This window comes from Phalangium opilio, unplaced genomic scaffold (genome assembly GCF_054372755.1).
Source record: "Phalangium opilio isolate 3A_F unplaced genomic scaffold, DU_Popi_V2 ptg000024l_1, whole genome shotgun sequence".
Classification (NCBI taxonomy): domain Eukaryota; kingdom Metazoa; phylum Arthropoda; class Arachnida; order Opiliones; family Phalangiidae; genus Phalangium; species Phalangium opilio.
The window spans coordinates 9,354,215-9,379,321 of record NW_028324155.1 but is presented as its reverse complement, the minus strand read 5'-3'; the positions used below and the strand labels follow the sequence as shown (position 1 = coordinate 9,379,321).

Genomic DNA, 25,107 nt, shown 5'->3' with positions numbered 1-25,107 from the left:
GAGCGAAATGGTGGGTATATATACGGAGAGAAAGAGCGGGTAAGTAGAGAAACCATTGAAAGATGGGGCGAGGTCTCCCGATCCCACGTGGTTTTGAGATTCAGCAGTCAAACTGTCAACGCTACACGCGAGAAATAGCCTTCTCTAAGGCTAAATCACCAGTCTACTCGGATCACCATTCTCTTAGGCGCGCCCATATCAGGAGTAGATCCGGTACCCGGAGTGATCCTATTGGCTGAGGGCGCGTCAGTCACTCGAGATGTCGGTGACTAGCCCACGTGGGTTGAAAGGAATCGTACTAAAAGCTACGGTTCTGGCTGTTGTAAGCGAGCAGCCTTGGCGCAACCGTGGGGACAATGAGAGAGTGGAGAGAAGGTTAGATGATGGTTTCGGGGAGGGTGGCCTCTGGGAAGAATAGGCTGTATTGTAAAGGAGGAGGTGGAGGTGAGGCTGGGAGTTGTTGGAGAGTAGATGGAAAATGGGAAGGAGGGATGGTGTGTGTGGAGGAAGAGCAGCGGGGAATGGTAGAGGGTGACTTGAGTGTGTAGTGCAAAGCAGTAGAAAACGGGAGGCGGTGGTCGGGAGGTTGGGGTGAGGAGGCTATGGTGGGGACGGGGGTTGATGGGAGACGAAGAGGAGAGCTGGGGGGCCGCGAGCAAGCAGCTGCGGCGCCTGGGAACAGTCATGTTTGTTGATTAAGCCAATCTGAGCGTACCGTATTTGGCGAGAGCATATCCGCAATCGTTTTGGTTGAACCGCGTGTGCTCTCGGGTTGTCCGCCACGGTGACAACGACGGCGGGACTCTGCTCGCCAACGCCGCCATCTTTCGAACGAGAGCCTCCTCTCTTCGCTACTTTTCCGCGAGCCCCCTCGCCCTAAAGTGAACCTCCCGTACCCTCTCACCCACCCTTCTTCCTCGCCTCAGACGAGCGGTTATTTTTTATTTTGTACTTTTTTTTGGGCAGCGCTAACGCTTCGGTGAGATAGACTCTAGGCGCTGGCCTCATTTCGCTCGCGTACTCCTGGAAAACGGTCGCGTATCGCGGCTCCGTATTTTCCTCTAAAACGCCGGGTGAATATTTTGGGTGAAAATCCTCTGGTTTTCAATCGTACGACTGGAAATAAGTATCGTATTTTGGTGTTGCGTTCGGAATTCTGGCCAAATGTTTCACGCTCTTCCGCCAAGTGTTAGAGAGCGCGCGCGAACTCGGCTTTTTTGAATTTTAAAAATAAAATTCAAACGTGTTAAGCCTAATACCGAAAAAAACGGCTTTTGGAGAAACAGACGCCGGTTGGTTGGTTTTCTGGAGAAGCCACTGAGATTCTTGCCTCTGGGATTGATCTTTCGGCTCGGTATCCCGACCCCCGTACGGTTTCGACCCCCTTTCGTTGTACTTAAGTACTTGCGCGAATATTACGCGCCAGTTTAAAGCGGGAAATTCTGTGCGTGATTTTGATGATGATTTTTAACTGCCTTGTGTTTTTTGTGACGGGTTTTTGCGCTTGATCCCATCATTATGGGAGTTGACGGTTAGGCCCGGGGCCGAGGCCTAAAGGATTTTTTGATTGGTTGATTACCGCCCCCCCCCCTGCTACGGACAAGATTAAGTGATGTAAGTTCTTCAATGTTTTAAGATAGTGTTTTTTTTTTATTTCTTGATGTGGCCTTCGATTAACCGTAAAGAGGGGAAAGAATTTTGATTGATTACGCAATTTATATTTTATTTTATAAAAAGTGACACCATTTATTAGATTCTTTCTCAAAATGGAGAAATTTCCAATTTATATATAAGTGATACTTGATTACTTCTAAGACTGTAATCATCAATATTAGCTAACCCTAATCTATCTCTCTTAAAGCACTTACACCCTCCAAAAAAAAACTAATGACAACTTGTTTCTCTGTATCAAATCCGACCCAATCCAAGATTGGAACGAGCTATCTATAAGAGCTAAGCCTAATCTGTCATAATTTCAAACCCCCCCCCCCCCCAGAAAAAAAACGATGCCCTACTCTAAGCCTTGGCTTTATTTAAGCTTAATATCTAATTTTTATTTAATTTTAATCAATTTCAGATGCCAATAACGTCGTCGTTGTATTAAAAAAAAAATTGGTAAACCGCCTAAAACTTGAGAGCGGGAAAACTTTTGGTATTTTTGGCGCCAAATATCGTTTAAGCGTTACCTCCCAAGTGACCCCTAGTGCGGGAGGGTGATACTTCGGAAGGGGAAGGACAATTGACTCCCCCCGGGAGCAATAAACGCCATCGCAAACCCAGAATTGTCTTGGATAGACAATTTTGTTTTTCTTCTCGTCGAGGGCAACCTTTAAAATCGCAGACCTGAAACCCAGTCCGAAAAAAAGCATGTACCCAGCAAGGCACCCCGTAAGTACACAGTTTACCGTACAATTACTTAACACAACCAACATCACGCGTCAGAAGTCTATAATTACGAAGTAAACGCGATAACGCAAAATCAACGCGTGGCAATACGAAAATCGAATATATACGCAATTTTCATGGAATTTAACCCTTGAAATTACTCTTTTTCATGGAATTAAATTATAAAAACCTGAAATTTCTTCCTTAAAATATGTTGCTAAATCATGAAGTAACAGTAGCTTTTCACGAATATTAAAAAAAATTTATGTTAAAATAAGAATATAGATAAAACTTTGGTCAGGGAAAAAAACCCCAATATGTAATTACACTAAACGCGTGTATAAACAGTTTAATTTAACTTCGAGTTACTGTCGTCTGCTTAAATTAATCTTTAAAGAGGAGAGGGAAAGGGTTGGGATCGGAAAAGCAAATAATAATTTTTGAAGCTTGCTTGTCAAGTGTTTCTCTCTCCCTCTCTCTTTTTCTCTTATCAAGAGCATTAGAAGGGAATCCATTGAAATAGCCTTTTCGAGTTTTTGACATTTAGACCCTTAGAGTTTCTGTAGACCGAGTAGGCCAAAAATGATGTCAAAGTCATTGGGAATGTGCATGTCTGAGTTGGTTGACGTCAATTTTAACCTATTGACACTACTCGGTTTGTAGAAACTCTTACTTTCTCTTCCCCCCCCCCTTCCCGGGCACTCCTAACGAATGGAGCTTCTATATAAGTGTCTAGAGTTTGGCCTCTTAGCAGTGAATACCACCATGTATAGCTCGCCTTCCCTTATCGTATATTTGTTTAAGTACATATCAAACAAAACCTTTTTTGTTTTTCCTCAATTCCTTTTCATCTCAAAACTTACACCCCCATTCAATTTTATATCGTTTTAAAGGGATAATGAAGCGTTTAAGGAGTAATTGTAGTCGGTTTAAAGGAAGAGTGAAGGGTTTAAAGTTGATTAAAGGAGTAGTGTAAGTGTTTATTAAAAGTGGGAAATATCGCCTTGAATAAGGAAGTAGTTTTTAAAATTTAAAACTGGTATAGTCGAGGTAGGAGTTCCGAGTTAGTAATTGCTCGTCTGAAGGCGAAGGCGAATGCGGTACTCGCTTAATTAAATCCTGATTAAAACACTCATTCGCAGCGCAGTTAGTGTCAAATGTATTTCAAATTAATTTGTAGAGTTATGCAATCAAAAATAACTTTCATTTATTTCATTATAGCTTTAAATTAATTGGGAATTATATATTTAACTCCCCCTTCCTTCCCCTAACGGGTAATAATTAATAATTAGTTACCATAGTGACGTCTGCAAAGGCTTAAATTGTTTTATGTCGAAACAATTAGAAAATATGAAAACGCGGGTCAAGTTTATCACCGTGATAAATCTCTTTAAACTTCAAATTATCATCGTTTCTAGATTATATAATACCTGGGGATGAACCCCTTTCCCCAGCCTTTAAAAGCCCCCGGCATTAGAAAGGATATAGGGTTCCATTAAACCACTATTTCCATACTTGGCAATTATAATACTATATTAGTGTAAATATATATCCTAATTATGTGTTTTCTCTCATGGTCTAATACGCTGCTCCAAAGTAATTTTCAATGCCCCTTCTGCGTTCCCCCCTTCCCCTCAACCCCCCCCCCCCTTCTGTCTTTACGGCGTTGTTAGGCTTAAGGTAATTATAACGTGTTTAGGGAAATTTTGCTTGCGGGTTATGAGCCCTCTGATTTTAGGTTTAGAGTTTTGACAGTTCTCCCGCCAGCGCCTGCCTGATCAAAGGTTAAAGTTTAAGCGAGTGGTGATGACGTTATTATTTTAAAGTTGGGCTCGGTTTTCAACTTAATTTATTGTTAATCTTGTGGGTTTTCGTTCAATATTCTATTTTCTAGAAAATGTTGCACGATTTTAATTGGATTAGTTAAAAATTTGGAAGTTTAATTATAATTTGGTTAAAAATTTGGAAGTTTAATTATAATTTGGTTAAAAATTTGGAAGTTTAATTATAATTTGGTTAAAAATTTAGAAATTTAATTATAATTTGGTTAAAAATTTAGAAATTTAATTATAATTTGGTTAAAAATTTAGAAATTTGATTATAATTTGGTTAAAAATTTAGAAATTTAATTATAATTTGGTTAAAAATTTAGAAATTTAATTATAATTTGGTTAAAAATTTAGAAATTTAATTATAATTTGGTTAAAAATTTAGAAATTTAATTATAATTTGGTTAAAAATTGAGAACTTTAATTATAATTTGGTTAAAAATTTAGAAATTTGATTATAATTTGGTTAAAAATTTAGAAATTTAATTATAATTTGGTTAAAAATTTAGAAATTTAATTATAATTTGGTTAAAAATTTAGAAATTTAATTATAATTTGGTTAAAAATTTAGAAATTTAATTATAATTTGGTTAAAAATTGAGAACTTTAATTTAGGTAAAAATTGAGACGTACGCGAAATGGTCGATATAACAGATTACATAATCGAAAACAATGAAAATTCGCAGTTCATTTCTGTTAGGTAACACCCGTCCGCCATAATTATATAATATTTCCTTCCTTAATTCGCTAAGCCTTTCTCTCTCACTTTATTCGTATGTAGCATATATGACGTCATTGATCCCCCTCCCCCACCCCCCTTCTGTAGAGTAAAAGTATATATATATATATATATATATTGGGCTGCTGCCTTCCTGAAAATTTGTCCTTTGGTTTCTGGCGTGTCAAATGATTGTTAAACGGGCTCTCCCAACTTCCACACCACCACCAGCGTCTCCGCTCTCCCTATTATTGGTCGATAGACCTGTTAACTCCCCATTCCAGTTTCGTACAAGTACCACGTACAATATTACACCCTTCCCTCCCTCCCTCCCCCGCCTTTAAGAGATTGACTTTAACCCCCCCCCATCCCCCACCTAATCCCTTCTGTCGTGACATAGGTAATTTGAGAAGCTCTTGGAACATTAATACCGGGACAATAATAAAAGAACTACCATGAATTAATTATACATGGACTCCTGATATCAAAGAAAGAGTGAAATATATCTATAGGAGACCGGATGACGTCAGGGGGTTTTACTGAAAATACCCCCCCCCCCTTTCTTAATTTCTTAGGTTTAAACAAAAGGGCCGCCTGTAAAGTCCACGTAGTGAAATAGCTCTAATAGGGTTATGTCAACTACCCTTTAATAATTAGTCCATGGTACTATATATGCTAAACGCGTAAAATTATCGTTAACTAGATGTTAGTAATTAAAATACGTTTCATTGTTGTGTGTGTATGTTAATTAACGACACAAAACGTTAATGAGTCGAATAGATCGTATACCTGTTACTGGATATTATTTTTATATATATATAAGTTAAGGATTTTCTTATATTTACGTGGTTTGTTTGAGCTTGGAAGAAATATAGAGTAATATTGAATGTTTAACATCATTTAGTTTTCGTGGAGTTCTTGTGCATGGTTATTTTCGTACGAAAAGTTTGATTAACAATGGTAGTTTGGGTTTAATAGTGTTAAATCTACGGGGAAAAATAAGTTTGTTTGCGTTTTATTTTCGGTTCTTTTAATGACTTATTTCAAAGTCACGAGAAACCAACATTTTCTCGCGGTATTTACATTGAAAGTTGCTATAAGCAAATAGAAAAGGCGCGCTCGCTGTATATAGTTTTGAAATGTTACCTTCCCACTTGTACGTACGTACCTAAACGACAATTTGGTTTTGTTTTAAGAAGTACAATTCTAGAACCGCTTTGTTTGTTTACTTTTGGCTCTTAAATAAACTACGCTATTTTAACTCGTGTTTCTACGATCAACATGTTTGTTTATGGGTCATTGTGGAAGCGCTTTAATCGCGCAGTTCAATTCAGTAAAAAAGATCTAGAAAACATTGAGTTGTTTTCGAGTTAGGGAGATAAAGTCGTTTTCGACTTTTATCCGTTCTAAAATTGTATATGAAAATAACTGAACTTGTTAATAGAATAATTAGTTGCTGATCATTTTAAACCGTTTTACAATGGCAGTCATTTGAGATATACATCTAGCTTTGTTAAACCAATTCTGGTCGCGGATTCAACTCTTTTCAATACGAGAGATTGATTTTAAGCCTAATCTTGTAGAAGGGATGTAGACACGAGTCGATTTGATAATCCGTTTCCATCGCGGTTTACGATAGCTTTAAAGCTAATTTCATCGATGAAACTGCTAGTATTTAACCTCACCAGTAATTTAGCACCATTAGTTTTAATCTTAGTGCAAACTACGGTTGAGTTTTAATGGGAGGAGAGAAAAAGTGATCGAGCTTGTTTTTTTTGTAGTTTTCTTTCCCTTCGCTCTCTGGTGGTGAGTTAGCCCTGGTTTTAGGAATAGATTTAATAATCTCAAGAATATGTAATTTTACAGTAAAAAATGCATTGTTATTTATTTAAACCTGGCCTAAAAAACATGAAAATAGGCTTTATCAAGACTACTTTCTTTTCAATGACATATTTAACATTACTTAACCTTACGCCTTTCACGTACAAACTTTTGGGGGGGGGGGCGATTGAAGACTGGAGAAGAATAGCGCTTGCCACTTTCCCTCGTTCTGTTAATTGCCTTTGCCTTTTTTCCTCCTCCCAATCTTTCTCTTTTTCCGAGGCTTAGCAAAGTGCCTGATTCTCTCTCTCTCTCTCTTTTCTATGTTCTCCTCGCATCCCTACACGATGGCAACCCCTTTGGGGGTCCCTTCCCCTTTCTCTAGCGACCCTTACAACCCCTCCGGGGGGTTAATACTCTTCTAGGGTAAGGGATAGGAAGGGACGGAGAAAGAATTCACCAAGCCTTCTCATCTCACCAACGGGTGTTTTGGAAAGATGGCATGGAAGGGAAATTTCTATAGCTTTCAGGGGCTTATCCCCCCGACGTTTGCCTTTATGCGTGGGCAATCGATTGACTTGCTATATAGGAAAACTGTGGGGGCCCCCCACTCTTTTTCTCTGCTCTAGCTGGCCTGTTTTTATTTTCTAATTTTTTTAATTTTTTGAAAAAGAGACACGTAACGCCCAGGAAGCTTCTCGCTTCCCGCTGTTATCGTGTTTTTATTTTTTGGCTAGAAAGGGTTAATTTTCAACCCCATATCTTCCCTAAAATTTAATAATTATTTAATTTAATTCGACATAAAATTAATTTAGGATAATATTTATATATTAATAATTAGCAATTTGTTGATTTGTTTTTTATTTAAAAATTATCTATTCTATTGATTCATCCCTGGTTTTGCAAGTTTTGAAAATGGTATCTAAAGCCTTGGTGGTTTTAAATACCTGTATATTTGGCTATCATTTTGTTTTTCTTTTGCCAACAAGCTCCGGGATGGGGATTTATATGTAAAATAAAAAGCCGCGGATGATATGCAAATATTAACGCATTTATTTCCTTTGATGTCTAACCGCGTTTTTTACTTGTATCATAGCATTTCGTTATTTTAATAATATGTCGAAACATTTTTTAAGATAGGTGTACGCTAAAACCGTTTAGGCTTACGAAGATTAGGGAAAAGCCGCAATTTTAATCGTTACAAAGACTTCGTTAGGCTTAGCGCTTAAGGGTTGAAAAACTGGGAAACCAATTAGGCATAAATTTAAAAGATTTTTAAATATGATATTTACTAATAATTTTCCCTTTCTTTTTCATTTTCGCGTGTTTGTGTCAGGGCCCTCCACCTCAGCCGGGTCAGCCATTTAAATTCACCATTTCCGAGTCTTGCGACCGGATTAAGGAAGAATTCAGTTTCCTACAAGCCCAGTATCACAGGTATTCATCTTAATTAGTTCATTAAACTAATTACCCCCCGTTTAAAGTATACGCTTAACTCGGAAAGAATGATTTTGGAATATAATGTTTTCTCTTTTAAAAACTCGAGCAGTTTGAAGTTGGAGTGCGAAAAACTCGCTAGTGAAAAGACCGAAATGCAGAGGCATTACGTCATGGTAAATCACCCCTTTTCTTTCTTAACCCTTTTTCCAAGTGTCGGTAATTATAATTAATTGGTTATCATTAAAAACCGAGTATCACTGACACTTTTAAAAATTTAATTTTTGTTTAATTAACTTATAAATATTTAAATAACGTTCGACCTTTAATCTTTTAATTAAACAGTATTACGAGATGTCTTACGGGCTCAACGTGGAAATGCATAAACAAGTGAGTACTAAATTATTTTTATAATAAATAGGGGTAATATCACGTGATCAGGGTTCGTACGGAACCTGGATAAGTCAGGGATATGAAAATTAGGGGAAAAAAGTCAGGGATTTAAACGTTTTTCCTAAAAAGTCAGGGATATGTCAGGGATTTCGTTTGGTATATCAAACCATGCTTCGAGAAATGCAAAATATGAGACAGGTGTGATAAACTGGGCTCTGGTGAACATCTTAAAATGGTCAGGGATATTGCCAAAATTTGGTCAGGGATAACCTGGAAAAGTCAGGGATTTTCAATGTAAAAATTTCGTACGAACCCTGGTGATTGTCAGGCCCCTCTTTACCTTATTTAATAGAACTCTTTTTAAATAGATAGCTTTTAATTAACGCTCGATTGAACCGCTTAAATAATCAAACCGTACATACATTATTCTAATATTTTCCAAAAAGTGTAATGGCATTTTTTGATGGTATGTTAAAAAACCACCTCCAAAAAAATGTTGGCTTTTGCGTGTGATTTTATAAATGTAAAACGTTGTGGATTATTTTTTTACGGTGAAAAATACTTTGGTTGAATTTAACGCCAAAAATGTTTGAGTGGTCGCGAAGCGTGTCAAATCGGAATTCGCTTCACGTTTGAACGAATCTTGCCCTAACTATAAAAGCCGAAAAACCTACAATAAGCAGCGTTTAAAAATAGATACACACGGCGGCAACCATGACCGCCAAAAAATCTTATATCAAAAATTTCGTAACAGTTTTTTTGTCTCTCTTCCTCTCTCTTAATAATTTTATTTAATGATTAGACGATGTCTAATGTAATTTTCATAGCGTAGCCATAATACCTTTAACTTTAACTATGTAATATAAGCACCACCCCCTTCCTTATTATCGTGAATTTACAAAGATTTACCATGAATTTATTTTATCTTAAAGGCCGACTTCCATCGAAAAGAGTTCTAGCGAACTGAAAACCGAGCGAGCGTGCCGATTTTCGAATCCCCGTTGGGGTAAAAGATGGAAGGGTTCTAGCTAAGTGAAAGCCGTGCAATGTGGTTCTAGCGAACTGAAGATACACAATAGAGAATTTCGTTCAGGGGAAAGCAAAAGTTCGAGAGGAAATAAATTTAAAAGGATTTCTATTGTTCATCTTCAGTTCGCTAGAACCACATTGCACGGCTTTCAGTTAGCTAGAGCCCTTCCAACTTTTGACCCAGCGGGGCTTCAAAAATCGGCACGGTCGCTTCATTGTTAGTCTCGATGCTCGGTTTTCAGTTCGCTAGAACTCTTTTCGCTGGAAGTCGGCCTTTAAATGATATACAGCGTTGTAAATTGTGGAATATTTATCAAATTCATTTTATCTTTCTATTGAGATATCTTCCGTTGCAATTGAGGTATCGGTATGAAATGAACATGAACGCTAGATTATAACCCAAAATGTCTATTTCAATAATATATCTTTAAATTTTCTCAAATAATAAAATTGCCCTATCAAAACAACAAGTAAATAATGAAACGGAACTAAGAAAACCAAATTTTCAATGCAAAATTCATGGTAGAAAGAATTTGAATGACTAAATTCATGTTATTAAGTTGGGAAATATGGTAGAGAGCACCCCCTCCCTCCCTCCTTTATTTGCTTCCCTCCCCCCGTCACTTTTGAAGGTAATTTGGCGAAGCTATAAATTACATAGAGCGTACATTTTTGTAACGCCCCTTATGAGCTACAACTTTGAGAAAGTCTTTTGACTCTCCTCAATAGAGAGAGAGAGAAAGAGAGAGAGAGAGAGAGTACAGGCGTCAATGGCAATTAAGCGTTTATAAGTTTAGGGGAGCGTGTAATAAGATTATAGACTAAGGAAGCGAGAAATAATCATTTTTATACACGGCTCTATTATATATTATTACGTATAATATAGAAAATCCTTGGAAATATAAATTTTTTTTTATTTATTTATTCTTATGTTGAATATAATTTACGCAATAAGGACAAAGGGACCCGTAACGAAGGTTTTTCTACGTTTCGGGTGGCCATTTTTCCTCTTTTAACCAATTAAATTCGTGTATTACCATATTGTTTTTCATTACCGCTCATATAAGCTCATATACTGTTGGCTTAGTTTTGTTACGGAGCAATTACTTCCTGAGAGCTTTTATCCATCTCCTCTCCGCGCCTTTCTTCTCAGTTAAAATTAATTTATTCTATCTCTTTTTCCCATCCTAAGTTCCTCACCCGGTTGGTTTACATTTAACACGGCATGGGAGAGAATTTCGCGGGCGCGGGAAATCTTTCCTTTTTCCCGCCATTTTAAGCGCGCGACAAAAATGGCGGGAAAAGGATAGATTACCCGCGCGCGCGCCTGATAAAAATATATAAAAATCCCGCCACGAGCTGCCAAAGCGCGTGATTTTGATTTTCTATTTGCAAATCCTAGAAAGAATTAACAACTACCACGAGATATGATAGACGATTTCGATTGAAAACTCGCGCCCGCCTTTTATTAGCGTATTATGAAATATATCGTTGAAGGTGGAGGAATTAGAGCTTTCGAAATAGTTTATCGTCTTAAATTATGGGCGTTTTTATTCGAAACCACGCGCTATTTATTCCTTAGATCTCTTACTAGTGACGCTTTTTAATACGGAAAGGCGTTTATGAAACGGTTCGGATGTTGAATCGAAATAGTCTAGGATAAAAGCTCTTTTTCCCCGACTCTGACGCCGAAAAGTCGGTGTGTCGGGGCATTTCCCGCAAACCCCATGAATTTTCATTAGCCCCTGGATTAGTACTTCTCTGTCGTTCACCCCGCTCTCCCTTTTGGTCAAGATTGTCCCATCCACTCCCCCCCCCACTGGAACCCCCCTTAGTTTCTCTCCGCCCCATCGGTGGTCTCTTGGGCGGAATGACAAGGGCGAAACGGTATGGGGGTGTAGTAGCTTTATTGACTAAACCTCTTATTTCCTCTCTTACACACCCGAGAGTGGGGTGGGGTGGGGGGAGGGAAAGAACCCGTGGGGAACTAGCCCCAACTGCTTCTATCTGCCCCCTGTTGCTGGTTTGCTCAAAGTCTCTTTTCCTGCATCTTACAATCCCTCTCCATCTCTTCGCATCCCCAAAAGTATTTTATATATATATGGGGGATCTATGTATAGAGGCAGAGAACATCTAAAGAGTTTTGGTGAAATTTTAAGGGTTTTCAATTAAGCCTTTTCCAAAAGGAAGGAGCGTGGGATCCTTTTGATCTTAGAGTTCACGAAAACTCTCCAATTTTTAATATTTTATAGAAGAACTTAGAACTAAAGGGTTAAATTTTGTTCAAAAGCGCTTTAATTTATTTTTTCATTTACATTATTGAAGTTCACTGATATATATTTTTTCATTTTAATTTTTGATTATTTAAGTTAAGTAAAGTTGAAGGCGTAGTTTCGGTTTTAAAAATTTGGTATTTAAAATATAATAGTGGGTGTTCGCGCTAGACTGGAGTTAGACGGTCAAATGTGACAGGCGAATTTATACTGACCTCTTTTTGAATTTGTGGAATATTTTGCGAGGGGAAAACATTTTGGACAATTGAAATCACGGGGTCTCCAGACTCAATCCCCTTGACAATATATACATTTTTTTTTAGAAAACCATGATTTAATGTAAACACAACCTCGTTTAATTTAGGTCCTGAAGTCAGGGCTCCCACCATGTCCCTAAAATACCTAAAACCCCCTACTTTCTTTTGAGGTCCCTAAACCACCATAGAATTGTGATTTGGTCCCTAAATCACCATATTCCTAGTTTAATGTGCCATCAGCTTATAATATTCAACCCAAAGTCCAATTTCTATGTTTATATTTCTTATTTCGTTGAAAAACGAAAAAAGACTGGTTGTTAAGTGTGATAGAATTGTGAAAGATAAAACATAGTAATGTAATAAACAAAAACTAAGTCAGTTTTATGATAAAATATTTTTACAAATATCTGACTTTGTCATTTTGTGAAAATATAAGTTCAAATAAAGATCCCATTTTGGTTCCTATTTGGTCCCTAGTTTAAAAATTTCGGTGCCTATTTCACCCTATTTCTAGCCTAAAAAATCCCCTATTTCCCTACTTTTTTTTAAGATTTTGGTGGGAGCCCTGTGAAGTATTTAGTTCTTTGAAGGAGAAAAGACGAGAGAAATTCGAAAATTTTTAATTATTTCGTTCCTCAGGTTTAAAGTCTACTTCAAATTAATTTACTTCCGCTATTATTTAACCCGAGTTTTCGGTTGAACCATCCTTGTCTTTTGTCAATGTTGACACGAAACCGCAATTTCTCTTTTCTCTCTCGTTTGTCCAACCTGCCTCCCTCTCTTCCTCTCACAGAGTAAATCCCCCCAAACATCTGTCAACGTTATACTAGGGTTTTTTGATTGTTACATAAAAGCGACGTTCTCCTTTTAAACGTGACGTGATTCCCCCATTGTTTTCTTTTGTTTAGAGAGACTCGTCTTATTTTCTTTGGCTGTGCATTGCCCAGATACTATAATTAATACTTTGCTCCATGGCAAGCTACTCAATGATTATATTAGTTGATTAATATAAGTTTTTTTACCAAAATATTTGAACCTAGTTACGACTTAGAAAAGCAAGCAAATTTATTTATTTTTTACAATTGGAATTTTGATTAGCTTCTTAAACAGTTTAGAAATAATTTGGTGGCTACCAAGGTGCTCAAGGAGTATATACTGTAGATCTTACGGTATTCACTAATCAATAACCGCTTGACATTAGATTAATTTAAAGTTTTTAATATTTCACGTGAACTTTAAAGGGTTCGTTACAACATTTTTCAAGTTGAAATCAGTTTCCAGATTAACTTGGCTATCATCCTTTTAAAATTACCCTTGAAAATTATTGAAACAGCGCCTTTTCCTTTAGAACATTTTCAACTTAAAAAAAACCCCAACATTCATCTCGTGCCATCGTAGCGCGAGAAATTCCATTCCATCCCCCCTAACTAATTTAAAAAAAAATAAAAAGCAGATTTTAAAAACGTTTTTTATGAATGTCATTTCCGTCTTAGCTTATCGCCGCTTGAGTGATTTAGAGGGTCGGTCCTAAAGGGGGAAGGAAGGGAGGGTGACCCCCTTTAATTAAGCTACCATTAAATCATTCTTCCCCCCTTCATCCCACCCATCAATGGCGTAGAGCGCTTAGTCTAACCTCGAAATGATGGCTGAAAAAAAAGGCAATAAATTCCTTTTTATTATTTTAAATGTAGTGTTTGTTATTGTAATTAAATTATTTCTTCCTCTTCTGCGTTACTAATTAGCGTAACCCTAGTTTTAAATAATTAAGTTCTATTTATGAAATTGAATTTAGAATGACCTTGATATACTAAAACTGTAACGATACCTTCGTTCGTGAAGGTCAAAAGGTTAAAACTTTAAGAGAAAATGCCTACAATTAATTAGACATTTGCGAGAACATTCAAAATGGTTTCAAAGTGTCTATTTTTGTAAAGGTGGTGGCTTTATAGAAGAAGCGTTACTAACAGAATGACAAGTAGTCGTATTTACTAAAACTGTAAGGATCGTTTTGGAAAGGTCAAAAGGTTAAAACTTTATGAGAAAATGCGCAGAACTTATTAGACATTTGCGAGAACATTCAAAACGGTTTCAAAAGAGTCTATTTTTGTAAAGGTGGTGGAAGCGTTACTAACAGAAAGACAAGTAGTCGTACAGCGTGTTTTAATGCGTATTCTTCTTTCTTTCTTTGCAGACGGAAATAGCGAAACGTTTGAACGCGATCATAGCCCAAATTTTGCCATTCCTATCACAAGAGGTAAATACACCGGTACTTATGGATTTTTCAAATACTTTTTATGCGTTTGTTGTACAAAAAAATGGGGGGGGGATGAACCGGGGGGAAGGGAGGGGGCTTCTTTCGTTACGCACGAATCTATTTAATGATAAACCGCCAAAAAATGGAAAGCATTTTCTTGGAAAATTACTCCCTTACAAAGGGTTAGACTTACTTATTATAGCTCGTGTTGGAAAACAATAACTGGGGTGCGTGCTAATGGTTTATAAACACCAGAACGTGTTTATATACGTTTGGTGCATTTTTGTTACTTATGGTGGTTTTTTTTTAATTAATTGGATTTAATTAAGACAAGGTAGTTAATTATTCACTGAAATTTGCAATTGGTTTACGAATTTATTTAAATTTAATCTATTCAATTACTAAGCCTAATCGAGAGGCGAAATAATTTAATTATGATTAGCTCATTATACTTTGAATTAGGCTTAGTTCGAAATTTAGGCTTAGCTCTTTATTAGTTCAAAATTTAGGCTTACATCGAACCAATGAAATAAAAAAACGTATTTCAGGTTATGGGGTGTTTGTCTGTCGTCTCCTCTGTTAAACCCTAATTAAATTAATCAATTAACATCGAATTACGTTTATTTTAGCACCAACAACAAGTGGCTGCGGCGGTAGAAAGGGCGAAACAAGTTACCATGACCGAATTAAACGCAATAATTGGGGTGAGACAACTCTTTTAATATATTTAAAGTATTTATTTTAAAAAAACGAGACAAAAAGCTTTGAATTGAGTTTTATAAAAATTCTTTTAAAAAAAACCAGACGAATAAACAACTATATTGATTCGCAAATTACGTTTCTCAATTTATGACGTGTTTAACACCCTACACCCTACACCCTCACCACAAAATCCAAATTTCTATCGTATATTGGTTATAGTTAAGTGTTCGACACCTCTAAATTAAAACCATCCGGATATAATGGTTTAAAAATAGCGGATCAAGTAGTGTTATTTGAGTCGGGCGTTTATTTGACACTTCCCATTTTGATGGTAGGAGGATCGCATTTCGTATAATTTAGTTGAAATATATTTAATTTCACGCTGAGCCTTGTCCGCTTACCGGGAAATGAAAAGTAGCTTGAAACGGAAATGAATTTATAATTTACGAGTTTGCCATCTCCCTCCTTCCCTCCCTATCTAAATAACACAGCCAAATTATACAAACAGATAAATCGGTTTTTATTTTTAAACAACTACTACTACTACTACTACACCGGATATTTTACCTATTTATGTCTGTCGTAGTTTGAACCCTTTTCCCGTAACTCTTAAATTAATTATATAGTTAACAACTGTTTAATTATTAATATTTTATTAGTTTATGGTTAATTGGTTTGCGTATATTTAAATTCCCCTTCAGACGGTCAAAGGTTGAGTTTGAGATATTTTTCATTATAAAATTTTGGCCAAACCTAGCCACTCAAACACTATTTTTACATTCTTTCCTTTGAAGTTCGAGATATTTTCCAATGACAATTTGGGAACTACTCAAACGATATAATAATTCCACCGAAGTTCAAGGCCCCTTCAGTCGAACAATTTAAATACATTTCAACAAAAAAGAAAAAATAAGTAATAAGATATTCAACGGATTGCATTGCGTGATAGTGTAACAAACACACACCGATATCTCTTTAACAATTTTCACGACACAAGAGAAATAGAGAGAGAGAGAGCCATCAGGCGCGTCGGAAATAGAAAAATATCTGTGACTATTTTAACCAGTTATCCATGCGTGACAGACACAGACTCCGACTCCTATTAACCTCCCCCACCCCACCCCCCTTATACACGACCGACGAAACCGTCCTCCGAATTTAATAGCAAATCATCAATTCAAGGCGACCCCTAGCGGATTATTCAATTCTACCCCCCTCCCCGTTTCTTTTAAAGCTATAACTCTAGTAGGAGTTTAAGAAGTAAAAAAAAGTCGACAACGAGAGAGAGAGAGAGAGAGAGAAAAATGTTCAAATGATTTTTTTGAGCGCGTTCAAGCGATAATTTACGCACCTACGCGGTGGTTGTTACGTCTAGGACACAAAAGGTTATTGTTATTCATGCTAGATTGCGATTGAAAGTAAAGGTTTTTTTTAGTCATCTCCCTTCCCCCTCTCCTTCCCAAAACACTGTTTTATGGTCTACTGCGTTTTTATATCCCCAAAAAACCATCGTCGGTTGATCAGAAATACCGATAGATAATTCGTTTTCAGTCTAGAAAGAATTATAGTTATTACCTAGATATGAGAATTTAAAGTAGAAAGGTGTTAAAGCCATTTTTTTTTACCCGATTATACTTGTCCCTTAATTTAGGGTTTCGCTAGTACCTGGAAATGTCAAGGAATTGGAAAATGGAATGGGTATTCCTAGTGATTGGTGTTTGACCATTTAAACTAAGCTACAAAGTAATTAAAATCCCCATTCGTACTAAATGGCTTCACCTTTACCGTTTATGGTGAAAAATATTCTCTCTCACTCTCTGGCTGTGTGTTAATTTATTCCCGCAAAGGCCTAACTAGGGCTAGCCGAGGCTTAAGGAGAAAGGTTTTACGCCGCGTGTGTCGTGCGAGGCTTCTCTCTCTCGAGACCACTCCGTTTAATTAATCAGCTATCCAACCGCCCCTAATCAAGTGTCAACCCGGGTGCTGCAACCCTGTGTTGGGAGGCGGGTGGGGACCTTCCCCTCTATTTCGCGCCCCCTCCCTTTGGTTTTCGGTTATTTTTCTCCTCTCTCTGGCCATTAAGAGAGAGAGAGAGAGAGAGCGAGTTAAAAGAGTTCCTTCTAAAGACAGATTAATGAGAGACGATGAGGAGAAACTATTCTCTCTTCTCCTCTCTTGTCGTCTGACAATGCTTAGAAGCAGCTATGCCCATCACTAGTAGAACGTATATACGCCTTGAAGATCATTTATTTTCTTTTTTTAAATTGATGGAAAATATGTACACTATACTTTGGATACTTTTATCCATTATTTTCTGTATTTTATATTAAATTAGCGTCATTTCCATATTTTGAGAAACGTATATTCGTGGATTTTCTTTCTTTAATCTGATTTTAATTTAAAGAATTTTTAAATCACTTGTACACAAGGAAGAAGGAACGAAGGGATTTACCAAAATACTTTCGAAAGATTAAATACGAGAATCCGGAAATATTTTGGTAACATCCCGGAAAGATTTTCATATCCCTGCATCCCTCTCATCTGAAGCGTTCAATCTCCTTTCCATCCTTGCCCAATCTCTCTCTCTCTCTTGATCCCTCCTTATCCTTTTCTTGATCCCTCCTTATCCTTTTCTTCGTCTATTTGCCGCCTTTCTTTGACCCTCGAATCTTTGACCTTGAACTTGTGGCCTATCGGGACAAACGTTTGTCCGGTGGTTGTCCCCTCTCGTGATCTCCTCCCTGTCCGTATCTACAGCAACAGATGCATGCTCCACAGATCCCTCCTCACGCTCAAGCGGCAGCGGCAGCCGCGGCGGCGGCCCACGGATTACCCATGATGCCTCACGCGGCGGCCATGGCGGCCGCTGGACTCCAAGCCGGACCGGGTATGCCCGGTGGCGCCGGGGGAAGCGCCGCTGGTCTCCTAGCTCTCTCCAGTTCCTTAGCGGCGGCGGCAGCCGCGGCCGGGGGAGTGGGCGCACCCGGCGGGCCCGGGGGTGCCCACCTAGGAGCCATCACCTCATCGGCCAACGCGGTCGCCTCTCTTAAAGACCACCGTAATGTCGACGAAAAAAGGTCCAGTAGCGGTCAGTATCTATTCTTTTCTTATTCCAATAACCTTAGATCTTGTCCTATATAAAACGTATTAGGCCATCATGACCTTCAAGAAGGTTAATTCTTATAGAAGCTTATATCCTACGTTGAATTTAGAATAAGGCGTAATTTTTATCACCATTAATTTGTTTCGTTTCTTTATCTCTTCTCTTTTACCCCCTCTTCCAAAAACGACAAAAAAACCATCGTGGATTTTTTTGTGTTTGATGACTTCCACTTGACGTCGTCACTGGAATTTTTTATCCTTTTTTTTTTTTGTTCACCACCAACGGAACATTCGGAATGTTCATCGTCATGGTTACCATATTGATCCGAAACTCCTCCGGGGGTTTTTTTTTTCTCAACTGGATTCAATACCAACTGCACCACCGATTTTTTTTTCTGCCCGGTTTCTTCTGACTGATTCTACATTTTCTACCTTTGAACTCGAACAGCGCACAGTTCGGAAGAACGACAGGTAAGAATCATATTTATATCATATATCATTGAGAATAGACCACCAGTAACCAAAGATATGGGAAAACTAACTAACTAACTAACCCTTATCGAATAAATCAAATTAATTTTAGATTAAATTTATTTGTCCGTTTTGGGAATCGCGAGAAAATTCTATTGTTACGGTGGCGTGTTAATGGGCCGGAGCGTTTGGTCTTTCTTTTTTGCCATCAGGGCGTGGTTCCTAAGTTATTAATGACCCCTATTTCGGCAGGCAGAATCGTAATTTCGAATCGAAACAATTAATTAGGGAACCCCTAATCATTTCTTATACCTGTAAAGGTATTTTAGGTTTTAGTAAGCGAGGGGGGGGGGAATAATAATGTCCCTGGCGTTTGATAAATGACTTAGATTATATCATTAAAAATTTTAAAATACTGACGTTAATCTTTGGAATTATATACTAACAAGAGTCTTGGGTATGTTTTCACGGATCAACCCAGTAGGGGATAGGAAAACAATACATAAAACCTCAAACGAGGAGTCTAGTATATCAAGGACACTCGCTCATTGCATAAACTGGTCCTCTTATGGAACTATAGAGTCCATGACATTACCAAAAAAAAAAAAACTATTAATACATCTTTCTCCCTAAACCTTGGGAGGAAAAAGATGTTGGAAAAAGATGTTGGTTCGCGTCTACTTGTCATCCCAATGTTAGTCTAGATGAAAAACAAGAGGCCGGGAGCGCCCTAGAAAATGGGCCGTGAGAAATGATACCGACAGAATGTAGGGTCCTCTTTACCAGAGAGGGGAACAAAAAACTATAGCCTCCCTTTGTTTTTGCTTGTAAACCAGAGAGGGGGCCTCATACCAATGTGTAGGACCAGTTCACAAAGCAGCAGGGGCAGCATCCAGACTTACAAAACACCACGTGCCCCTCAGCTATATAGATTTAGAATTCAAAGCGTGATTTAGACCTTTTAGTTGGGTGAAAAATATTCGTGACCTTTTTGCATGGAGGAAATACGTAAGCAGTGATGATGTGTTAGCGTCGTATTCTTTTGTTTATGGAAGTTTGCTTTCATGTAAGATTTCACCAAGGGGTTAACCACTCTAGGGATTACGTGTAATCTTTACGGGAAATCAGAGTTAATAATCCCTCGCTTAAATTTCAACTTGAAGCGTCAATAATTTTTTCATTTGAAACCCTACTCCAATTTTTATAGAGCTATATTTTTTTTCCTGAGGATCGTAAGTTTTTCTTTTGGGGGGTAGGCCTACACCCTCTCATTATACAAGTACTGTAGTGTTTCCAAGGAATCTATCTAAGTGGGCCCTTATTACTCCATTTTTTTTTCTTGTGTGCGGAGGCCCAAGAGGAGGAGGAGGGATGGAGAGAAGAAGTTGATCTTTATTTCTTTTTCATTTTGGGATCGTGGATGATTCTTCATCCTTATTCTTTCTCGCGCTTTATTGGGATAGATCCTGTTTCCTGGTTGCGTTTTTTATCATCATCATCTCTTTGTCCTTTTTTTTTATCTACTTCCTCAAAGCACTTCCGAAATATTTTAGGAAATGAGTTTTTCTATTTATTTATTTATTTATTCTTTGGTTTAATTTGTTGGTTTAGCTTAGGGTTTTAAAATTTAATGAGGATTAGTTTCTAGTTGAAAATACGGATTATTTAATAGATTAAACCAATATTTAAAAATTAGATTTAACAATATGAACAAAATTTTTAATCTATGAATAAATTATATCTTTTTTATAAAACCCTTAGAATTAATATTCATTTAGTTTTTTAAGCTATCGATAAAGTAGAACGTGTTTTATATTACACGTTTTTTAATTAAAAAAAATTAATAAAAATTGGGAGAATAAATTAAAATTAAGGTTTTTCTTGGGGCCGGTTCTATTAATGTCCAGTTTTGTGGATTAGTATTTGGCCCCGCTAAAATATGGGAACCAAATGAGCGTTTTAACGCCTCAATCCACGTATCGTCTATCTTAATAAATTTGTACTCTGCCTCTGCCGCCGCTACTTGCTATTTCAATTTTATGACCATCGGCATTTTCCAAGATATTCTCCCCAGTTTAGTTGGCAGCCTCTAAAATCGTCGTTTGAATTTCAATACCTATAGAAAACGTTTTACTAATTTTCCCGCCTTATTTGCCTTACCCTCCTCTCCTCCCTGTTATTCGAGAAATTTAAAGGACAAATGTAATGAAAGTTTTTGACAAAGAACTCCCAAATTGGAATAATAATTAAGAAAATTAACTCGAATTAATTTAATTTAGAATTGATATTTAGTCAAACTTGACTTCAATAAAGGCGCGTGCTGTTCCTATTTTCAATTGAAGCCGCACGTGCTAGGTTTAAAATTTTATATTGATAAATTCTTCCATAAATTTTATTTTTAAAACATTTGCACTTGCCATATTTTTAAAATTATTTATTTAAAAATTCTTTGGTAACTTTTTAAAAATTAGTAACTTAACCGATTTGAACGTAATTTATCTCATTTTAAAGGTCTAATTAAGCTCTATAAGCAACCGAATCCCTCTTGTTTTACGCGAGACTCTGACTTTAATTTGTATTCTCCCTGCCTCTATGCAGCACCTCGATTCCCGTTGCCTTTAAAATCAATTTAGTCGACATTCAAGCGTTACGAAAGGAAGAACACCCCCTCCCCCCATTCCCGGGCGCATGGTTATCCCCCCCCCCCTCGTTCCCCATTTAAGTGTCTTTTCCCCTGGCGGGATCTAGCTCGTTTTCCTCGCCTCTAACTTCTAACGTGATAGCTTTTCTAATGAGCTATTAAAACCTAGAGCTCTCCTCTCTCTCTTTCCCTCGACTTAGTTCTCGCGAACGTTTGATGGGATACCGATAAAGTGGAAAATTCCTCTCCTACCAAAGTCTCTCTCTATCGCTCCCTTTCTGACTGCTGGACTGTACCTATCTAGCGTTGGTTTTAAACCGCAAATACCATGCCCTAATTATTTTAATGTTTGTGGCTGTGGTAGCCGCGGGTACTAACCCTCCCCCCACTCCAATTTTATCCATTCCTTCTAATATTGGCTTATAATTTTTGGGAAATATTTTTTCGGATGTCTTATTTTTGTTACTTAAGACAACAAGGTGGTCAAACAGCAGACACTACACTTCATCCCCGACATCGAAGCTTATTTCCATATGGATGTTGTTAGACTTAAGAGACAAGAATATTCTTTTGTTTAAAAAGTGTACAGGCGTGGGAGTTAAAACTTTTTATCCCAAAATCAGATCTCTCTCTCTCTCTCTCTCTCTCTCTCTCTCTCTCTCTCTCTCTCTCTCTCTCTCTCTCTCTCTCTCTCGCGACCCCCCCTTTAATCTTGAATTAATGATGTGTCATAAAAACACCCATCATGAAAGAAGGGGCGTTTTGAACTCTAGAAGAAGAAAGATCAGAAGGAGGTGGAGGGGAGAAAAAAAATGGTATCGCTTTACACGCGGGGCTAAATTTTGCACGCACCATGTATCCACCGGTCCCGTCCTCATTTTGGATGGAAAAATCTCGAGTTCTCATTCCTCCTCTAGCTCTTCCCTCTCTCTCTCTCTCGCTCCTCTCCGCTTTGGAACCAGATAGATGAGATAGCCATCACTAAAAAATAAAGGCGGATGGGATGGGGGATGGGAGAAGTATTTTTTTTTTAAGATGGAACACGCGGAGGGGCAACTTTTCTCTGGAATTATCTCTATTCTCCATCATCTGGCGGCGCCCTTAAAGAATGAATGGATAGAAATGGCTCAGTAAGAGCAAGGAGGATGAAGCGTGATAGAGAGAGAGAGGGGACGGACATTGTTTCAAATATCTAAATTAAGGATTTGATTTAAAGATCAAGCTCATAGTTTGTTTATTTTGAGGAGATTTTTCTTTTTCAATAAGGGTGACTTTTTCATATTGGATTTGGAACGATACTTACTCTAGTTCTTGGAAGGAAATTGGAACAGAATTTTGTGACTGTAGTTTCGAGGGAAGAAAACGAATGTCCGGTTCCTCCTCCTCCGAGAGAGAGAGAGAGAAGATGAGGGTGAAATTTCTGAAAAGTCCCGAGCCCTAAAGATGGGGGATGAATACGGGGGTGGATAGAGGGGGAAAGATGGTTGCGGGTTAGGTCACGCTCCAAGGATTTGCCCTCCAGCTAGGTCATGGTGTGCTGACTATTTAACCCTCCCCCCTTCAACTGTTCCTCCGACCCCTCGATCCAAACTACTCTTCTTGCTTTAACAAAAAAAAAGCCTTCCTTTTTAAAAAAAGGCCCATTTTTTTGGCCCACAGGAGATCCGTCTGAACGGGTGGGTGGGTGACCACACGCGCTTACAGAATTCGGATACCGCCACTATCAAGGGGAGGGGGAGAATTTAATCCCCCATCTTAAAGGGAGAATGAAATATACTTTGTAGAATGAACTTGATAGACAATCGCTCGTGCGTACCGTTCCCTTATTATACATTTTAGTATTGTAAACTCTTTATCCCTGTTTCCCCATCCACTATAAGGTGTGAGATCCGTGATACGTGCTGAGGTTAAACTATAATAGTTTAAGATGATCAGTTTCATTGTACCTTTGAAGAATGTAGTCATAAAAAAATCTAGACTAGCTTGGGGAGTAGGATTTGAAAAGAGCGATGTTGTAAAGATGGCAGAGTGATCCCCGATGCGGAACTGATTGCCGAGCTTTTTCCAAACGCCCCCTTGCCTCCCCCCTCCACCATAATCCCGAGCTCCCCCCCCCTCTCTAACACTACCGTTTTGAAAGCCCCCTTCAAGCTTACAAGGATATATATATATATATATTTTTTGCTAGTTTAGTTTGGGAAAAGAAAATATAGGGAAGGAATCAAGAAAAGTGAGAGGGAATGAATAATATTTATACCCTTAGGTACTTCATCTTCCCTTTAAAAGAAGGGTCAAAGTTTCTAGATACTTTATCCTCTCTTTAGAAATAGGGTCGGGACTTTTTTCTAGTATCAAACTTGGGAATTAGGTTTTTATAGGAGCGGAGCTTAAAGAAATTATACGCTATTTTAATTCTTTTATTGCGTATATCTATGTTTAATTTCAATTTATTTTTGTTAATTTACAGAGAAATTCTATATCACCGAATGACAGGGAAAAATTTCGGAGTAGGACGCCTGATTTAGAGCACGAAATTAAAAAGAGAAAAAGTAACCAAGAAAAAGTAAGTTTCATTTTGTTTGTTTTTGTTTATTCAGTTATTTATTTATTATTTAGTTTTAATCGAAATCAATTTAAATAGGACAGTGATGGTGAAAAGAGTGACCAAGAATTGGTTGTCGATGTGGCGAATGAAGTAAGTTTCCTATTCTCTAATCACGTGGCAATTCTCTGAACACGTAACAATTCTTTGATCACGTGACTATTCTCTTAATCACGTGACTATTCTCTTAATCACGTGACTATTCTCTTAATCACGTGACTATTCTCTTAATCACGTGACTATTCTCTAATCACGTGACTATTCTCTTAATCACGTGACTATTCTCTTAATCACGTGACTATTCTCTTAATCACGTGACTATTCTCTTAATCACGTGACTATTCTCTTAATCACGTGACTATTCTCTTAATCACGTGACTATTCTCTTAATCACGTGACTATTCTCTTAATCACGTGACTATTTTTAAAGCGCGCACGCCATAGTTACCTCAAAATTCCAAAATATGTTTAAAAGAAGTGTTTATTTTATTTGGTCAGGATTCTGTGGGACCCCCAAACGGAGGCCCATTATCTCCTCGCGAAAACGGCACCGAGAAAGTCATCAAAAAAGAACACCCACCTCATAGTCCTCACAGCAGTATCTCATCCAACTCTAGCACACCCTCTTCGAAACATAAGGAGGTGCGCCTTTATCCTCCTCTCATTTAATGTCATTTTTACTTGTTTACTTAATTCTAATTAAGATTAATTCTTTGTTTTTTTTAGAATGAAAAAAGTACGACGCCAGTACCTAAATCTTTAACTCCTACTAGTTCCTCATCGGGTAATATGCCTGGTTCCAGTGGCCTAAAACCAGTCTCTAAAGGACCACCTTTAGGTATGTAAATCATATTTTTAAAATTTAGGCCTAAGTCACCGCCGGGATTTATGTCCCGCCGGGAGTCCAGCCGGGATTTATGTCCCGCCGGGAGTCCAGCCGGGATTTATGTCCCGCCGGGAGTCCAGCCGGGATTTATGTCCCGCCGGGAGTCCAGCCGGGATTTATGTCCCGCCGGGAGTCCAGCCGGGATTTATGTCCCGCCGGGAGTCCAGCCGGGATTTATGTCCCGCCGGGAGTCCAGCCGGGATTTATGTCCCGCCGGGAGTCCAGCCGGGATTTATGTCCCGCCGGGAGTCCAGCCGGGATTTATGTCCCGCCGGGAGTCCAGCCGGGATTTATGTCCCGCCGGGAG

The 25,107-nt window shown here is 38.0% G+C and overlaps 1 protein-coding gene across 2 annotated transcripts in view; it reads left to right on the top strand.

The window, feature by feature from the left end:
• The first annotated feature begins 629 nt into the window (after positions 1-629).
• Positions 630-25,107, top strand: part of LOC149692763 (transducin-like enhancer protein 4) — a 28,876-nt gene continuing 4,398 nt past the window's right edge. The window contains exons 1-13 of one of the 2 annotated variants that reach the window (XM_089868634.1): positions 630-1,614; positions 2,078-2,388; positions 8,090-8,190; positions 8,300-8,366; positions 8,536-8,580; positions 14,334-14,408; positions 15,026-15,100; positions 17,856-18,186; positions 18,649-18,671; positions 23,780-23,875; positions 23,954-24,007; positions 24,413-24,556; positions 24,641-24,752. In XM_089868634.1, coding sequence (XP_089724760.1) covers positions 2,368-2,388; positions 8,090-8,190; positions 8,300-8,366; positions 8,536-8,580; positions 14,334-14,408; positions 15,026-15,100; positions 17,856-18,186; positions 18,649-18,671; positions 23,780-23,875; positions 23,954-24,007; positions 24,413-24,556; positions 24,641-24,752 — 1,144 coding nt within the window. In that variant the 5' untranslated portion in view covers positions 630-1,614; positions 2,078-2,367. The remainder of the gene's footprint in view (positions 1,615-2,077; positions 2,389-8,089; positions 8,191-8,299; positions 8,367-8,535; positions 8,581-14,333; positions 14,409-15,025; positions 15,101-17,855; positions 18,187-18,648; positions 18,672-23,779; positions 23,876-23,953; positions 24,008-24,412; positions 24,557-24,640; positions 24,753-25,107) is intronic. The other variant, XM_089868635.1, reaches the window with a different exon arrangement.